The sequence below is a fragment of the Triticum urartu genome, chromosome 5 (assembly GCF_003073215.2).
Source record: "Triticum urartu cultivar G1812 chromosome 5, Tu2.1, whole genome shotgun sequence".
In the NCBI taxonomy this organism is placed as follows: domain Eukaryota; kingdom Viridiplantae; phylum Streptophyta; class Magnoliopsida; order Poales; family Poaceae; genus Triticum; species Triticum urartu.
This window is the reverse complement of record NC_053026.1, coordinates 570,614,816-570,632,011: the sequence shown is the minus strand read 5'-3', so window position 1 is coordinate 570,632,011 and position 17,196 is coordinate 570,614,816. Positions and strand designations below refer to the sequence as shown.

The window sequence follows — 17,196 nt, the reverse complement described above, 5'->3', positions numbered from 1 at the left end:
GGCAGCGCTAGGGCGGCGGCGGCTTAGGGTTTCGGGCGGGGCGCTGGGCTGCTGGGGTCGGGCCTCCCGGCTTATAAAGGCACGCCGGGCCAGGAGTCCTAGGCAGACACGGCCCGGTTAGGTCGGTTACTTTTTTTAAAAAATAATTCCGCGCAGAAAAACGAAGAAAAGAAATACTAAACAGACTCCAAAAATCCTGAAATAAATTTTTCCCGTCCTCTAAAATTACTCCGGACAAGGTGAACATTTATTTGGGCCTCTGATGCAATTCTGAAAAACACATATTTTTCCTAATTCAAATAAAATCATTGTTGAGGAAATCGTTAACTGGTAGCTGCTCGGTTGGCTAGTGAGTAGGGGATTAATCGGCTAATCGGCAAGTTAATCAGCCATTTAATCAATTAATCGGACGATTTTTCGGTTTATCGGCTACTCGGTGACCGTATGAGTAGGGATTAATCGGCAAGTTAACCGGTTAATCGGATGAATTCTTGAACAGGGAATAAAATAGCGATAAAACCCCAAATAAAAATATAAATTGATTTTAATATTTTTCCTCCAACATTTCATTTATTTTAGAGAAGTCATATTATCTCCTCCCATATAATTTTAATATGAAATATTTTTGGGGAAGAAAAATAATTAAAACCGAAGTAGTCCTTGTTTCAATATTTGATAAAACTCAAATATGAGAACGAGGGAAAATCCCCAACTCTCTCCGAGGGTCCTTGAGTTGCTTAGAATTTCGAGGATCACAAGAACGAAATGCAATAAAATATGATATGCATGGATGACCTATGTATAACATTCCAAATTGAAAATTTGGGATGTTACACCTTGTATCATTATTCTTTGTATTAAGAGCTAATTTGTTCTATGTCAAGCAGTGCCATATTTCAGAAGACTTCGCCTCCATCTCTGGGCTGAAATACGGGGCATTCCGGTTCCTCTGAGCCAGGGTGCCACACGTCAAGATTTCCAAAACTAGATCCCATGTCGATAGGTTTTGACAAACTTCTTTTTGATGAAAAAACCGTGCCTCTCGTGGAAGGAAAAAAAATAAAAAACATGTTTTCTTCGTTTCCGAGATACTCGGATGTGCCTCTTGAGGAAGCAAACCGTACCTCTCATGAAAGGAAAAAAAAGAAAATACGTTTTTCCATTTTTGAGAGGCACCGCTATGCCTCTTGCGAAAGCAAAACCGTGCATCTCACAGAAGGGAAAAAAAGAGAAACCATGTTTTTTTAATTTTTGAGAGGCATGGTCGTGCCTCTCGCGGAAGCAAAACCGTGTCTCTCACAAAAGAAAAAAAAACTTGTTTTTGTTGTTTACGAGAGGCACGGTCATGCCTCTCATGAAAGCAAAACAGTGCCTCTCACAGAAGGATAAAAAGAGAAAACATATTTCTTTTCATTTCCGAGAGGCACGGCCATGCCTCTCGTGGAAGCAAAATCGAGCCTCTCATAAAAGAAAAAAAGAAAAAGAAAACACGTTTTCATGATTTTTTTTAAAATTAAAAAATTGTTCAAAGGGTAAGAAAGACCGTGGAAAACCAGAAAGCCGGAAAAAACCCCCATTTAAAAACAGAAAATGCGTGCGAAAAAATAAAAATAAAAACAAATCTGTAGCGAGCGCCAGAGCGCGACATGTGGCAGTAGCTGAGGGCGTGCCAAGTGACGCGCTCTCAACCCACCTCTAAGTGATCGCTGGGAGGCTCCCAAATGAGCACTCGTCAACTAGTTGCTTTCGCATAGTATTGGCACCGACCAACAAAGAAACAAAATGTCAACGACACTAGGCCCGTCTCACACCGCAGGCCAGGAGAGCAACGAAATTCTGCTACCTAGATTTTAGTGGGGTTAGTTATAGAAAAAGATTGTAGTGGGGGTAGTTCTAAAAAAAGATTTAGTGGGGGTCAAACACGAGAGCTCCTTTTTTTGAGAGAGAACTCGCCATCTTTATTCATTCAAAGCAAAAGTCATAGGCACAAGGTTTGGGTCATGAGGATTGCCTAACCAAATATGTCGACCTACACCTAAATTACAAGCAAACTTAGCAACTTTATGAGCCTCAAAATTAAAATTCCTACGTTCATGAATGAAAGAACTAGAAGTAAAACTGTTGCGACACCTCAATATTTCATGTACTTTGGCAACATCAGGACCCCTGTCCCCTTGTTGATACCATTCACCGCTTCTTGACATCCGAGGCCACACAAATACTTTGCACAGCAAGATCAGCTGCAAGAGCTAAAGCTTCACGGCAAGCAAAAGTCTCCAGAATTAGTGGGTCTTTGATTCTTTGGAAGACCATGACCGAAGATCCCAAGTAACAACCCGTTTGGTCTCTACATATTGCCGCGACGGCTCTCCCATGATGTGATCTTGCGACCGCACCATCAACATTAATTTTCACGGCTCCTACAGGAGGAGGTAACCACCGTTCGGAATGGGTGGATGAAGTTGCTCTTGCAACATGGTGCCCTTGGTCTTTGGCAACCTATCCCAGTTCTGTAATGAAGTTATCTACAAAAAATATTATTTGTTGGGGGCTTTGAAAAATCGCTTCATAAACTGCCTTGCATCTCGCATACCAAACTGACCATAATGTGACAACCATCCGGGTGAAGCTTGCCTGGTCCAGCTCATCATTAAGCTCAAAGAGCCATAGTCTCGCATTGGGCTCTTCGTTAGCTGTCATGTGCAAGACAAGATCATCGTCGGACAGTGCCCATATGCACCTGGACATTGTGCATGACACTAGGGCATGCCTCCATGAATCCTGACAACCACAAAGCGGGCATGCATCCTGACATATTGCGCTTCTTTAGAAAATCGGTAGTAGGGAGATGATGGTGTGCAAGTTGCCATAGGAAAATCCTTATTTTTTAGGGTACCTTCATTTTCTACAACGAACTCCAAGATTTTCTAATCCCTCGGAGCATTGGACGATCCTATGTTTCTTTTTGAGACAAACACGGGAGCTCCACTGTGCTGCTCCTTGCGTTCGAAGAGTCGACGTTCCGCATAGGCGTACCTCACCTGGGCCGGTCCATTTAGCGTTCACCAGGTGAAAAAACGTGAAAGAGGGAACGCGCTAGCGCTGGGAATCGGAACCCGTGACTTCATAGTGTTGTGCTTGTTGTGCTAGCCGCTACGGCCAACTAACTCTTGTGCTTTCTAAGCAGAGAAATACTAAAAGAAACAAAGGACAATGATAAAACTTAACATTTTTTAGATGCGATAGAACTTAACATTCACTAAAAAAATCCCAAAACCGAAGTCCCACTGTGGGATCGAAACGACCAACTCCTGGTAGGGAATCTGGTCACTAGCCTGGGATTTTGTGTCTAAAATTGTAGCCCGGTGTATATTAACTATAAGCTGCAACCGATTTAAGCATTTTTCTAAATTATGAACATGATTTCTTTTTGAATTTTTTTTGTGAAGCGAGAACATTTTCAAAATTGTGAACAAAATTTTAAAACACCGAAAATTCTATGAAAACGCGAAAATTATTTGGGATTATGAAACATTTCTCTTAAAAAAAGGAAATAAATTGCAAACAAGAACATTTTTCGAAATTACAAACAATTTTGTAAATATGCATACATTTTTTTCAAAAAAAGAACAAAAATTGATAACGAGAACATTTCTTAAAATTACGAACCATTATTTCAGAACTCGAACATTCTTTGAAATTCCATAAACATTTTTTAATTTTAGAAAATTGATAACATGGATGGTTTTGAAATTTTAGAAAAAAAGAAAACATGAAGAATATTCAAATTCGTGAACAAAATTAGAAATTGGGAACATTCTTTAAGTTCCCAGACATTTTTTGAATTTGCGAGCAAATTTTCAAAACATGAATGTATTTAAAATTTGTGAACAAATTTTCAAAACATGAATGTTTTTAAATTTTGTGAACAAATTTTGAAAATGGTAATATTTTTTGAAATTAGCAAATGTGTCAGAATTTATGAAGCAAACATTTTTGAAATTTTTGAAAATTTGTTGAAAAATGAAAATAAACTTGAAAAAGAAAATATAAAGGAAAATAAAAAAAATAAAAAAAAGAATGAATGAAAATCAAAAAAGAAAATGGAGAGAAGAAAAAATGAAAAAGGAAAACGAAAAAGAAACCAAAAAAACTGGTTCAGAAACCTTCTAGAAGGTTCCCAAAACCGGCTGGAACCTTTCAGAAGGTTTCCAAAACCAGGATCAGTGGAACGAACGCCTCGCTTCTAAATTGACCGGCCTATCTTGGTCGATCGCTTTGACCGCGTGTGCGGCACTCCGACATTTTGACGAAGAATGCGTCAATTAGGGAAACCCATCAAACACTCGTGCTAATTTATGTATTTGCATATTAAATTTGCCAATGTTAAACTTTGTGGAGTTTGTCTAACTTTACAGAAAATTATATATGAATTTCTACAATACCAAGTATATATGATATGAAAATAAATTCCATAGTAAATTTAATGATAATGATTTGGTATTAGATGTTGTTTTTTTATAAAGTTGATCAAGTTTACAAAGTTTGACTTCAGACAAGGGAGTATTCCAAAAATAAGTATTTCTTGAACTTGTTTGTGATCACTAAACCATGCTAATTATGTGATGTACTTTAAAAGTTTGCCTATAGGTCCACCGTATTGATGATGTAGGCTCCCGCAAGAGAAAATACATCACAGCCCTATAGTTGTTGTTTGGCCATTGACGATGCATCGAATCAGCCCCTATATGAGTACATCACAGCCCTCTAGGAGAGCTCTTCAAATCTGAGACGGAGCGGCCCCCAAATCTGCATTCAAAAAATCACCAGAACTATAGTATTTTGCTGGAGCATCTAATATGAGACCTATCGTTAGCAGGGTTCCAAACCTGCCTGAATATGTGGGCGTTCTGATCCTACCGGGCGCGAAATGGGATCACAACGCTATTGCGGAGATCTTTTTACCAACAGATGTTGAGGCCATCCTATCCATTCCATTTTGTACAAGGCATGTCGACCATTTCTGGTCATGGGTGGACGAGAAGAACGAGACCTTTTCTGTTCGTTCGGCCCACCGCATGCTTGTGGACACCAAGATGACGAGGGAAGCCTGGCTTGAGGGCCGGCCAAACTCGTCAAGCACAGAAAGTGGGCAGAGGGCATGGTCAAAACTATGGAACATGGATGTTCCTTCTAAAGCGAAGATATTCTTGTGGAGATTTGCCCAACAATCAATCCCCACTGCTGACTTACTTCATGACCAAAGCATGTCAACCACCACGAATTGCGGGCTATGTGGAGCAGATGATTCGTGGCAACACTCCCTGCTTCACTGCAGCATTGCTTGATGTGTATGGGCCTTACAAGATCCCGATCTAGTGGAAGCTTTGAACAATACTACTGAACCTAACGCCAAAAGATGGGGTTTTTCTCTTATGGAGATGCTATCCCCAGACGAATTCACCCAAGAACTTGTGACTTTGTGGGCAATTTGGTATGCTAGAAGGCAAGCTTTGCACGAAAATATCTTTCAAGCCAGATTTACAGTGTATCGCCATGAACATTATTGATTAATAAAGAAAGTGTGTTTAGTTTCAAAAAAATGCAAGAGATAATACATATTTTTTGTTTGCGGGATGATAGGGGCGTCTTATTATTCTCTAGTATATTAGAAGTGGCCCTGGGTGCGGCAGATGATAAGGAGGTATTTCATATAAGAGTGTGAGAAGACCGCTTGCTCTCATGGACATGGGTTTCAAATGGGTTCTCTCTGCTAGCCGGTTTCATGGTCACTAATTGCACCATCTGAGTGATGCAAATACAACATCATATCATCTAGATTTTGCAACTACTAATAGTTCTAAGTTAGGTCTTCAAGACCAAGAGAGACAATCGCCTTTGCATTACAAGAGAAGGTCAAAGTTAGGTCTCCAAGTTAGTCACGAGAAGGTCAAAGAGAGAGGTCTAGCAATCAATATTGTGCATGCAATCGTTTTTGTGCAATGTGTCTATATGCTTCTTCGGAATGCAATCCCAATGCCTTCCAGTCCTAGAACTCTCTCTAGTCAATATCCTTATGTCTTCTAATAATGGAACTCTTATGAGTTATCCTTGTTGAATCCTTTTCACCACTACTTCGAACAATTGTACACCATTCTACCTCAACCTTCTTCATGCATTTTCTCGATTTTTAGTTGGTCTACTTATCATTCAAGTTTCTTCCACTCACCACACACGTCCAATCCTGAAAAATAATAATGCATTGAGTAAGTATAGATGCAAGTTTGTAGCTTATGAGATGTTCCAAATATCTAAGGTGACAAGGATTAATGGAGTTGGATCTTGTTGTTGGTAAGGGTAGGTGTGACTATTATATATGAGTTGTGAATATACAAGAAAACCGTGTAAGTTTCATACCGTTGAAGCACATGCAAGCCACATACACATAATTTAGCCGAGGAAATAAATGATATATACTCGTTCTTGTAGTTGTAGAACTCATCTCTTCTATTGAAAGCACTACTGATCATTGCCCTCTTATTTTTCTAGCTCTTTAGTCATCCATAGTTGATACATGCACGTTCATAGAGAAAACATGTTCTCAATTCTATCACCATGCCATACCCCCCTTTCATATGATCTTTTATTACATATAAATTGGACTTGATCTCTTTTTTCACACAACTAAACAACGCTATGTCATGAACTTAAGAAAGGATCATGTGAAACATCCTTCCTTTTTTGCGAAATTTGAAGAATAAATCACATTTCGCAAAAAGGAAGAATGTTTCACATGATCCTTTCTTAAGTTTTTTTTACCTTGCTACGCTTAAGAGATAAATAAAAACAGAAAAGGTCCAAAAACTAAAAGACATATGACTAAGTTAAGACATGTCTAATCATTTGAACCACTTTGTAGTAGAGCCGACATTGTATGTTCCTCGCAAAAAAGTGAGCCGTCATTTATATTACGAGGTTATTGGTCCTTGCAACAGTCATCATACATAACTGGCGTAACTTGACAAAATAAAAACGATAGGAATAACATTTGAGTGCCCGAGACATTTTAGGTGAAATAATTATCTATTGATTATTGTATAAAAGTCAACTGAATTTATTAGTTATGTATAGCAGTTGGATTTATGCACGGGGTTTGGGAATCACATGAACTTTTTTGCTTGTTGTATCGTTTTCGTAGTGTCTATATCTCCAAGCCTAGCATTATTAGGTGTGACGCTGTTGTATAATCTCCTCTTGACAATTAGGCACTTTTTTTGAAAGTGGATATTTTTCTCTCGGGCTCCATGGAGCCCTTTATTTCAAAACATTCAAAAAACAACTTTTTAATTTTCAAAAAATTGGAAAATACTACAGTACTTATAGATGTATACTAGACATGTCTGAAATTTCATCATGAAATACGTTTTTATGTAGCATGTACAAGTACATGTGCTAGAAATACATGATTTTGTCATTTTTGTGAAGTTGTAGAGAAGTATTTCGTCATGAAACTTCGCAGACAAGTAGTATACATCCATATGTATATGTGTATTTCAGACTTTTTTGAAACATAAATCCAAATTTGAAGTTTTCAAATAAAGGGCTCCATGGAGCTCGAGCTCTATTAGGCATTTCTGCTTTTGTTCTTCCTAAAAAACAAAAGTTGCCTTGAGAGAGAGATGTTTCTCACGAAGAAATCCCCTAGCATTTGGCTATAATTTTTTTCTGAATCCGCAACTTTCTACGTAAACAAGAAGTGCCTTTTGCGTTGGAAAACCATTTTGCATCTCAAGTTGTAAGATTGTCTGCAATGGACAAGAAATGCATTGCATGTCAAATTCATTTTTTGGGTGTGCGTGTGGAATTCGCATGCTTTTGACACCAAATTCATATGCTTTTGGTGTGGTGGGGCTTGTTTATAATCGATCTGCAAAGTTTCAATGTTAAATGTTCCCTTCTTTGAAAGAGATAAAAAAATGTTATAGATAACACGGATCTTGACGAAAACTAGATGGCTTAGATAGAATGTTACATGAGATGGAGTATGGAAAATCCACACTCGAACACACACAAAGTTGGGCTTCAAATGAAAAAGAATACACACAAAGTTGGGTTTCAAATGCAGGAAGGACCCCAGAACAAGGCAAAACCAGCAAATAGACCGGTTTGGCTCAACACTGGTAGCAGATCGCGCACCCGACGCGACCCAGACCGCCCAGCCCAGACGCCGACCCACGCCGCTCGCGCTCCCGTCTCTCGGCGATCCTCCCTTCTCCGACGACCGGCTGCCACCCCTTCCGCCCTCGCCGCCAGATCCGCGCGGCCACGCCTACCCCACCTCGCTCTTCTTCTTAGGCCCCGGCAGATCTACGCGGGCGGCGACCGTCCCTAGCCATGGTGAGTTCCTCTTCCCCCCCTTCCTGTAGATCCCCTGGGCTACGCTAGAGGCCGTGGGATCTCGTTTCGGATCCGGATCTCGGAGAATAGGAGAGAATACCCACCAGTTTGCTATCGATTTGGCATTAGCAAGCCAGGCACATCCGATTTAGCTGAATTTCTCGAGCTAGTGGATTTGCTCACAATCCCATTTCAAGGAGGAATTGCAGCCATTCATCACGATCTTTTCTGTTTCTGTACGGTATATGAATTGGGCAGCCATTGTCCACCGATTCTGCGCCTAGGCCAAACCCCCTTTCTGAACGCCACTTTGTTCTGTTGTAGTTTGGAGAAGTTTGTTGTCTGTAGAGTGTAGACTGAATCTCCTTTTAAATGCTACGTTTTTCAGTACCACATTGATGGCTGCTGGTGATCATATTTAAGGCACATTTCCATGTTTCCCAGCATATTATTCGAGCATGGAACGATCATGTAGAAAATAAACTTCTTAATAAACTATTTCCTGTATCATGGTTTCAGAACACTAGGTTTTAGGATTTCAACGGAATTGACTGATAGGACAAACTCTTTAGTGATACAACCATGAATGGCCCTGTTATGTAGCTGTACCTGTCCTGTTAATGATTGTATATTTGGCGAGTGGGACATGCCCATCTGTTCCACTGGAAATCAACGAAAGTGTCGTCTTCTAAAAAATGTGATGCAGAATAAGTGTAGTCGATAATTTGTCAAGCTGAAGTGCACTTTTAAGATTTAATGAATTATATACATTATATTTAAATACATATAGCAGTGTTTCTCTGTCAACGTTGTTTGAAAAAACAAATATCTGTCTGTGTCTGTGCAACACAGGCGGTTGCTTGTTGCCACTAGCACTGGATCTTGTTTGGGATTCACTGTCGTTTAACTTTCCTTTTTTTCTCTGCGTCTTCACAGATTAATTTCGTGCTCCTAATCAGCCGCCAGGGCAAGGTGAGGCTCACCAAGTGGTACTCGCCTTACACCCAGAAGGAGAGGACTAAGGTTAGCATCTTATACTGCTTTCTGTCAACAGCTTTTATGTCTGTCTGTTGCTAATTAAACAACTTGCAAGTTGATGCAAACTATATGTCAAAGCAGAGATTGCTGCTATGTGTGTTTGTGCTAGTGTATACTCCCTCCGTTCCTAAATATAGGTCTTTCTAGAGATTTCAATATGAACTACTCCCTCCGTCCCAAAATTCTTGTCTTAGATTCATCTAGATACGGATGTATCTAATACTAAAACGTGACTTGGTACATCCGTATTTAGACAAATCTAAGACAAGAATTTTGGGACGGAGGGAGTACATACGGTTGTATATAGACTATTTTAGAGTATAGGTTCACTCATTTTCCTCCATATGTAGTCCATATTGAAATCTCTAGAAAGACTTATATTTAGGAATGGAGGGAGTACTTATTATTATGAGTAGATGGTGGCAAATGCTTCTTCTAAGGATAAATTTCAGCTATTGTACTGTCCTTACGACCTGTTCCAGCCTCCGTCTTATGCTCGTATTTCTGTTGCTGCCCAGTGTTGATGATTTGTGATTCTAGCTCTTTAATGCTTTAATGCATGCTTTTGGTATTTTCCTGGCCTCTTGGGTGCCCATTCAATGTATTTGTTTTCTATGAAAGATGGCTAAGTATTATAGGTGCTCATACACCGACAACGGTTTTACATGTAATCCTCTGAAATTGCTGCTGCCGACTACATGATTTTTGTTGGCTAGGAGGATTGTACTAGTTAGCTAATTTTTCCACACCCTTCTCATTTGGAAAGGTCATCCGTGAGCTTAGTGGGCTCATTCTTACTCGAGGGCCAAAACTCTGCAACTTTGTCGAGTGGAGAGGTTACAAGGTTGTGTACAGAAGGTATGTTTTAGGAATAAGGAACGCCATTGAGTCTATTCTGTTTGCAAGATATGCTTGTTAGCTATTTATATATATCTGCTTATAATTATGTACAGGTATGCCAGCCTCTATTTCTGCATGTGTATCGATGCTGATGACAATGAGCTCGAAGTCCTTGAAATTATCCATCATTTTGTTGAGATACTGGACCGCTATTTCGGCAGTGTAAGTGCTTCCCTTTGATGTTTTTTATGGATTAGCATTATTTCTTGAATGTACCATTGTTTTTTTTTCTGGGTGAAATGTACTATTGTTTTGACTGTCTTTTTCGTAATTTCTTTAGGTATGCGAGCTGGATTTGATATTCAATTTCCACAAGGTAATCTCTTTCGCATATGTTGATGCTGAAGATCCAGGACTGGAGTTATATGATTTTTTTTCTTGGCCGAGTTATGCCATTTTTATGAGTCATCTACTCATTTTCATGACTACCAATGGTGAAATTTGCAGGCCTACTATGTACTGGATGAGATTCTCATTTCTGGTGAGCTTCAGGAATCTAGCAAGAAGAATGTTGCAAGACTTATTGCTGCACAGGTATCCTCACCACCAGCTAACATAAATTGTTCATTCATGTCTTGAGTCTTGACTGTACCTCACTTTTTCCCCTATGGTTCAGTAGAGTTCATTTCTTTGCTTAAATATTAGGATTAGCATCGTCTTCTAAAATCTGTCCTGTTACCTCTTGAATGAATTTGTGCTTCCAATAGTTTGTACAGATATAAAAACACGTGTACAATAGAAAATTGCAAAACTTGTGTTGGACTGCTCTCAAGAAGTCCTTAGTTTTTTTTTTGTCTTAACAATTCGTGTCCCTACTTTCACAGGATTCGTTGGTAGAGGCTGCTAAAGAGGAAGCTGGCTCCATCAGTAACATCATTGCCCAGGCTACGAAGTAAAAGTCTGCGTCTGATGATGTCCCTCTGCTCTTCGGTTATGTTTATGTTGGTAAATTTGATGTAATAGCTCCTTTGCTGTATCCATTTTCCCAAAGAAATATGACTTCCCGGCTTCAGGCCTGTTCAGAATGAGTGATATGTAACTACAATGCATGTGTTCCTTTGCAACTGAATTTGGAATCTTCCAAAGATAAAACTGTCATGGAGATTGTTCGCCAGTACTCAAAAATAAGGCACACTACAATTTGTCTTTGGTCACGCACAACTCTCGAATCTAGTATGGTGACACGTATCTGAATAATATAGATGTCAGGCAATGAAACTGCACACCCATGTTGCCCACTTTTGAACATTCCGTTTACCTGGAAAAAAGAGCAGAAGTGTTTATGGTCTTAATTAGTTCATTCTTAAATATGCAGGGTTTGTATTGCGCCTCGTTAACGTTGTTGATATACCAATAGTACACTTGGGCACATAACCGACCGCCCGATGCAAACCTGCGCCCGTCTATGCCCACCTCCGTTATGTGCGTATGAATTTCGTACATCTCCGTATGCTGACCAGGTACGGCCACAACCAATTTATTAAGGCGTACAGCCCGCATCCCCTTACCAGGATCGATGGTTGCAGATACCAGGAGCGTACGCGCTCGTCCTCTCCTACCAATTTCCGTAGTACAACCCTAGCATCTTAGCTGTCCCTGCCTATATATACACCGGCCTTGCTTTCCTCCCTTCTTACGTAGTACGCACCAGGCTTGACAATATCCACGGGCTAAAGTCCAAGCCAGTTCCCTCTTCCTTGTTGATCTTTGGCTTTCTATGAGTGAGAACGATCAACTGTTGGATTTCCAACAAGATAACTTGCTTGGGGATGGAAGGTACCAGGATTCATGAGAACAAGCGCACACAGACATCACGCTGAGAGTTTTGGCCCTCTTGCGCATACCATTTACATGACACTCGTTTCATTCAAGCATAATGCATAGTTTTAGAAATGAAGTCATGCATCCAGTTGTGTGCACTACTGTAATTTCACTCTACGCAGAGTGTCCGGCTCTTCGCCGAGAACCAAAACACGGGCACTCGACAAAGCGGTGTAAGCCAAGAGTCATGCTCGGCAATAGATGCAGCACCACAAATACATGCATGTACTGAGACCCAGCAACCGCTCGGTGAAAGGAGGCAACACAACAATCGCTCTGTAGGCCGAGAACCAAACAGTAAACAGTGAACCCACGGCAAAGAGGTGCCACGTGGCATGTTTGGTAGTGGTTAACGGCTCGCTGACGGTGGGTAGGCTTTGTCGAGAGCCCGTGACTTGGCTCTTGGCAAAGCGCTGTTTCATTGCATGATTATTTTGGACTTCTTCGTTTGTGTGAGAGCTGGGTTTAGTCCCACCTCGCCTAAGCACGAGCGCCGCGAACGGTCTAAATAGTCAAGTAGTCCAGAAGCAATAAGCTTCGGTCTTCATTACACTTTTGTTAAGTATACTAGTTGACCCATTGCGCCAAATGGCGCAGAGACCCGTTAAAGTCATGTTGTCGATGAAAATAGTTTTATTTTGCAAGGAACTATTTGATATTTATAATAGAATGCTAAAATATGGTTATCACGCTGCGAAACCGTTGTGCCAAATAGCGCAGAGACCTGCTGATTCCATGTTAGCGATGAAAAGAAACCCATGGTTTAGTTGATTTTGTTACGGGCAAGCACATATGACAACAAATTTAATCTCTCTTAGTTGGGGAAAACAGGGTCTTGTTGTCTACAATAGATGTATATACACATTTAAACTTGGTAGCATAGAGTTTTATTTGAAACAAAATCTATGTAACAAATCTGATCCCCTTTAGTATGAAACAATAGTATTATATTGTCTGTAATGAGATGTACATACACATTCTAATTTGGTAGTACAAAGTCCCATTCAAAATCATGCCGCTGGAAGTACATGGATATTTTTGAATCCATGTGCGCATTGTAAAAAAACATGAATTAGTTGTTTTAGTTATGAGCATGCACATACGGTAAAAATAATGAGAATAATATACTTCTCAACATTCACACCTCGATGTAAAAACAAAGGCAGTATAATGTGTTTTTTTTTGGATAACAGAACACCTGACCTAGTACATCTGAACGAGCACTACAAAGAGTCAATCTGCTCCCACTTTTATTCCCTATTCAAGGACACCATTTAATATGTTTTTTTTTCACAACATTTAATATGGGTTATTAAGCCATGTCACTTCTTTACAAATGTATCCACAAAAGAAAAAACCCGAAGTTACACCATAGACCGACTCAACAATCAAAATAATATACTTCTCAACATCTACATCTTTATGTAAAAACAAAGGCAATATAATGTGTGTTTTCGGATAACAGAAACCTAGCCTACATCTGAATCTATGATCAGTACATGTATCCACTATGCAGAGAACAATTTTCTTTGCCAAGTAACTTGCATGAATCTTAGTAATTTCAATTCATTTTTGGAAGAACGACACTGGGAAAACTTTCCGATGAACAAAACGGAGTCCTCAAAGTGAGAAATAATCTGTCCAATCTACACGCAAGATTACAGTTTTGATCTAAACAGCTAAACCTGAATCAATAATATAAACCTAAATGCAAAGATTCTAGATGAAAAAAAGGCGTGCATATCTGAACGAAAATGGGATTCTTTGTAACTTCAAACCATCCTCACATACTTTGGTTCGATACTCAGCCAATGGCAGACCCAAAGATTCTAAAAGGACATCCAGCATCATTCTGTAGGGGATTTTCACCGATGGTGGAGTAGCCTGTGGTTTTAAATGGATGCTATTAATTTGCAAAGTATGAAAAGAATGTAAGGCATAGCCTAAAATGGCATCAATTTAGTTGACACCCAAAACATAAGAATAACAGAAGCCTATGGGTAAACCATGCCTGCTAGGCTGCTATAGAAAAAAAAATTGGCATAGCAAAGGCGCCCACAATAAATAGTCGACATTACTGAAGGCAACCATCGAAATTCTGTGAAGCAACAAATGTATTGTAGGAAATTATATCTAAAAAAAGGAATTCCAGTGCATATTAAGCAGTGATCAATTCAAGCTGTTCCATTCACAACAGTGTTTACAGGGAACATTAGAAATGAGGCAAACTGCATCTGTTGTTCATTGCCCAGGTCATAGCAACAGGAACTAATTTTGTTTGTTGTTACTGGATCTAATTCACGAAATGATCAATATTAACCAACATAACTTGTAACTAAGAGCATGCAGTAAGATAAGCCAAGCCTAAAGAAGTAAGATGTATAGTAAAAACCTTTTAATTGCAATAACCAACCTCAATAGACTGTTGTGTATCCTCAGACTCAGTGTAATACACTGCATCCGAGGGAAACTGGCTCTGCATTTCTTCTATGCTTGCCACTTCATTCTGCAGCAATTATTCAGAGTAGCATGAGTGTACACCAAAGAACTCGTTTTATTTTTTGTTCACTTCTGCTTCGGTAACCCCCCCCCCCCCCCCCCCCCCCCCCCCCCCCCCCCCCCCCCCCCCCCCCCAAACACATCAATGGCTAAGATTAGCCCATCCCCTTCCTAATAAAGGATACGATGGTCATTTTTGAAAATACATCACCTGTGATGAGACCTCGGCCGAGCCAGCGGTATGACTGGGCCAGCCCAACAGGCCGCCACTTGCTATTTGAATGTGCAACTAAAAATCTTGAGAAAAAAGATAAGAACCAGGAATGTGCAACTAAAATTACAGGAGCTTACCAGTCGACTGCACCACTGCTAGTGATCTATAAAGCACGAAATATTCTATTACTTATTCTCTGTAGATCTTAAGGTCATCGCTGCTCTTTTTCGCGTCAACCACGTCGATGCAATTTATTATTCAAAAGGTTCAGGGTTCCCTGAAGCTACAATACCGAGAATACAATCAGGAGGCTGAAGCGCCAAGACCTGACACATCCTACGTGCAATATGGTATTTTTTAGATATTATTGAATACAAGGTTATGGAAAAAAAATGGGGCCATTCCAATGATGTTCGAATTATGAAAAAGTTTTTCGAAAATGGGGCCATTCCAGTTACAAACGCCGCCTCCCCGCCGGCCGTCCACGCACCCGACCCCTGCTTCTTCTCTCCCCCGCCACCGACTGCTTCTCCTTCACCCTGTCGCCGCTCTCTTCTCTCTCCCTTTCGGCGACGATGTCGTCCAATGGCGCGGGCAGCGGTGGTCCGGTGGGCAGCGCCTGGGCGTCGAGCCTGGGCACGCCTGAGACGGAGGAGCTCATCCATTTCGGCCTCACGGTGCCGCCGGTCTGCCCTCTCCGAAAGGAGTTCAAAATCACCGCTGACGGGTACCCGACGAGAGGCCCTGGTTTTTGGGACGGCAAGAACTATGGGGCCATCATGGGCGAGCTCCGGCAGGCGGCTACAGGATCTTCGACGGTGTACATTCATAAAATTTACCCAACTTTTGCCAGCTAGTGGGCATGCCCATTGGATCACTCCATGCAAAAATTGAACGAATTTGGAGACCGAACGCACGTTGTGTCACGTCCGACCACTATTTTAGGGGTTTTTTGCCGAGAAAACCATAGAAAATGCATACGGTGTAAAAAAACATTGAAACTTGGCACCGATGCTTGCCATGGTGATTGTAGCGTGTGGAAAAACTTTGAGCCTGTTTGGTGGATGTGAGAAAAGAAGTTGTACCAAACGAACCCTTCCGTCCTAACCAAAATCCCTTCGTTCTACAACAAGCCCTGTTCAAGAATTCATCCGATTAACCAGTTAACTTGCCGATTATCCCTACTCATAGGTTTACCGAGTAGCCGATAAACCGAAAAATCGTCCGATTAATTAATTAAATGGCCGATTAACTTGCCGATTAGCCGATTAATCCCCTACTCGCTAGCCAACCGAGCAGCTACCAGTTAACGATTTCCTCAACAATGACAACAAGTATCGGTGTACATTCATAAAATTTACCCAACTTCTGCCAGCTAGTGGGCATACCCATTGGATCACTCCACGCAAAAATGGAACAAATTTGGAGACCGAACGCACGTTGCGTCATGTCCGACCACTATTTAGGATTTTTTTTCGCCGGGAAAAAGCAAGAAAATGCATACAGTGTCAAAATTCATTGAAATATGTTCTCGGGTTTGAAAAAAAACTTCACGGATTTTGTAAAATGGTTCTCGGGTCTGAAATATGTTCATTGATTTTGACCAATAAGTTTATGGATTTTGAAAAAGTTCATCAATCTTGAAAAAATATTCCCGGATTTGAAAAAGATAGTGAATTTTGAACAAAAAAAAACAGATTTGGAAAAAGTTCATCAATTTCTAAGAAAAAATCACGGGTTTGAGAAAAGTTCACATATTCCTAAAAAAATTAGGAATTAAAAGAAAGGTTCACTAAAATAGTTCCAAAAAACTGAAAAAAATTCATGTATTTGAAAAAAAGTTCACTAGATGGTTAGCAAAAAAAACTGAATAAAAGTTCACGGATTTGAAAAAAAATCGTGCAAGTTAAAAAAGTTCATGCTTTTAATAAAAAATAGAAAATGGTAAAATAAGAAAATAAAAAATAAAGCAAAAAAGTAAAAACTAAAGAAGAAACAAAATATATAATCAGAGCCTTCGTTTTAGTGTTACATAGTTGACGCACATAAAAAAGGAGGAAAAACAGTTTTTAGGCACCTAACGTGTGGTGGCCTAGTTGGTTGTTGTGCTAAGACGTGAACAGTGAGGTTGAAGTTTCGAATGCTGATAGCGCCAGTATCTCTGAGAGAGGAACACGACCACGAGCAAGCAGGTGCGCCCGTCGGGGCTCAAACTCAGACCGGAGACGAGATAAGAACTCATGAACCCTCTGAAACTCCAGATCAGACCGAGTAGTCTGACAGCAACGGCAGGTTCCACAAACGACTGTCCGAAGAGAGTCAAACTG

The 17,196-nt window shown here is 40.3% G+C and overlaps 1 protein-coding gene across 2 annotated transcripts in view; it reads left to right on the top strand.

Annotated features, from left to right (window-relative positions):
* Positions 1-8,154: 8,154 nt before the first annotated feature.
* LOC125510826 (AP-1 complex subunit sigma-1) overlaps positions 8,155-17,196 on the top strand; it is a 49,786-nt gene continuing 40,744 nt past the window's right edge. The window contains exons 1-7 of one of the 2 annotated variants that reach the window (XM_048676092.1): positions 8,160-8,397; positions 9,334-9,420; positions 10,202-10,293; positions 10,389-10,497; positions 10,616-10,651; positions 10,783-10,869; positions 11,160-11,489. In XM_048676092.1, the coding sequence (XP_048532049.1) occupies positions 8,395-8,397; positions 9,334-9,420; positions 10,202-10,293; positions 10,389-10,497; positions 10,616-10,651; positions 10,783-10,869; positions 11,160-11,231 (486 nt within the window). In that variant the 5' untranslated portion in view covers positions 8,160-8,394 and the 3' untranslated portion in view covers positions 11,232-11,489. Of the gene's footprint in view, positions 8,398-9,333; positions 9,421-10,201; positions 10,294-10,388; positions 10,498-10,615; positions 10,652-10,782; positions 10,870-11,159; positions 11,490-17,196 lie in introns of those variants that run through there. The other variant, XM_048676093.1, reaches the window with a different exon arrangement.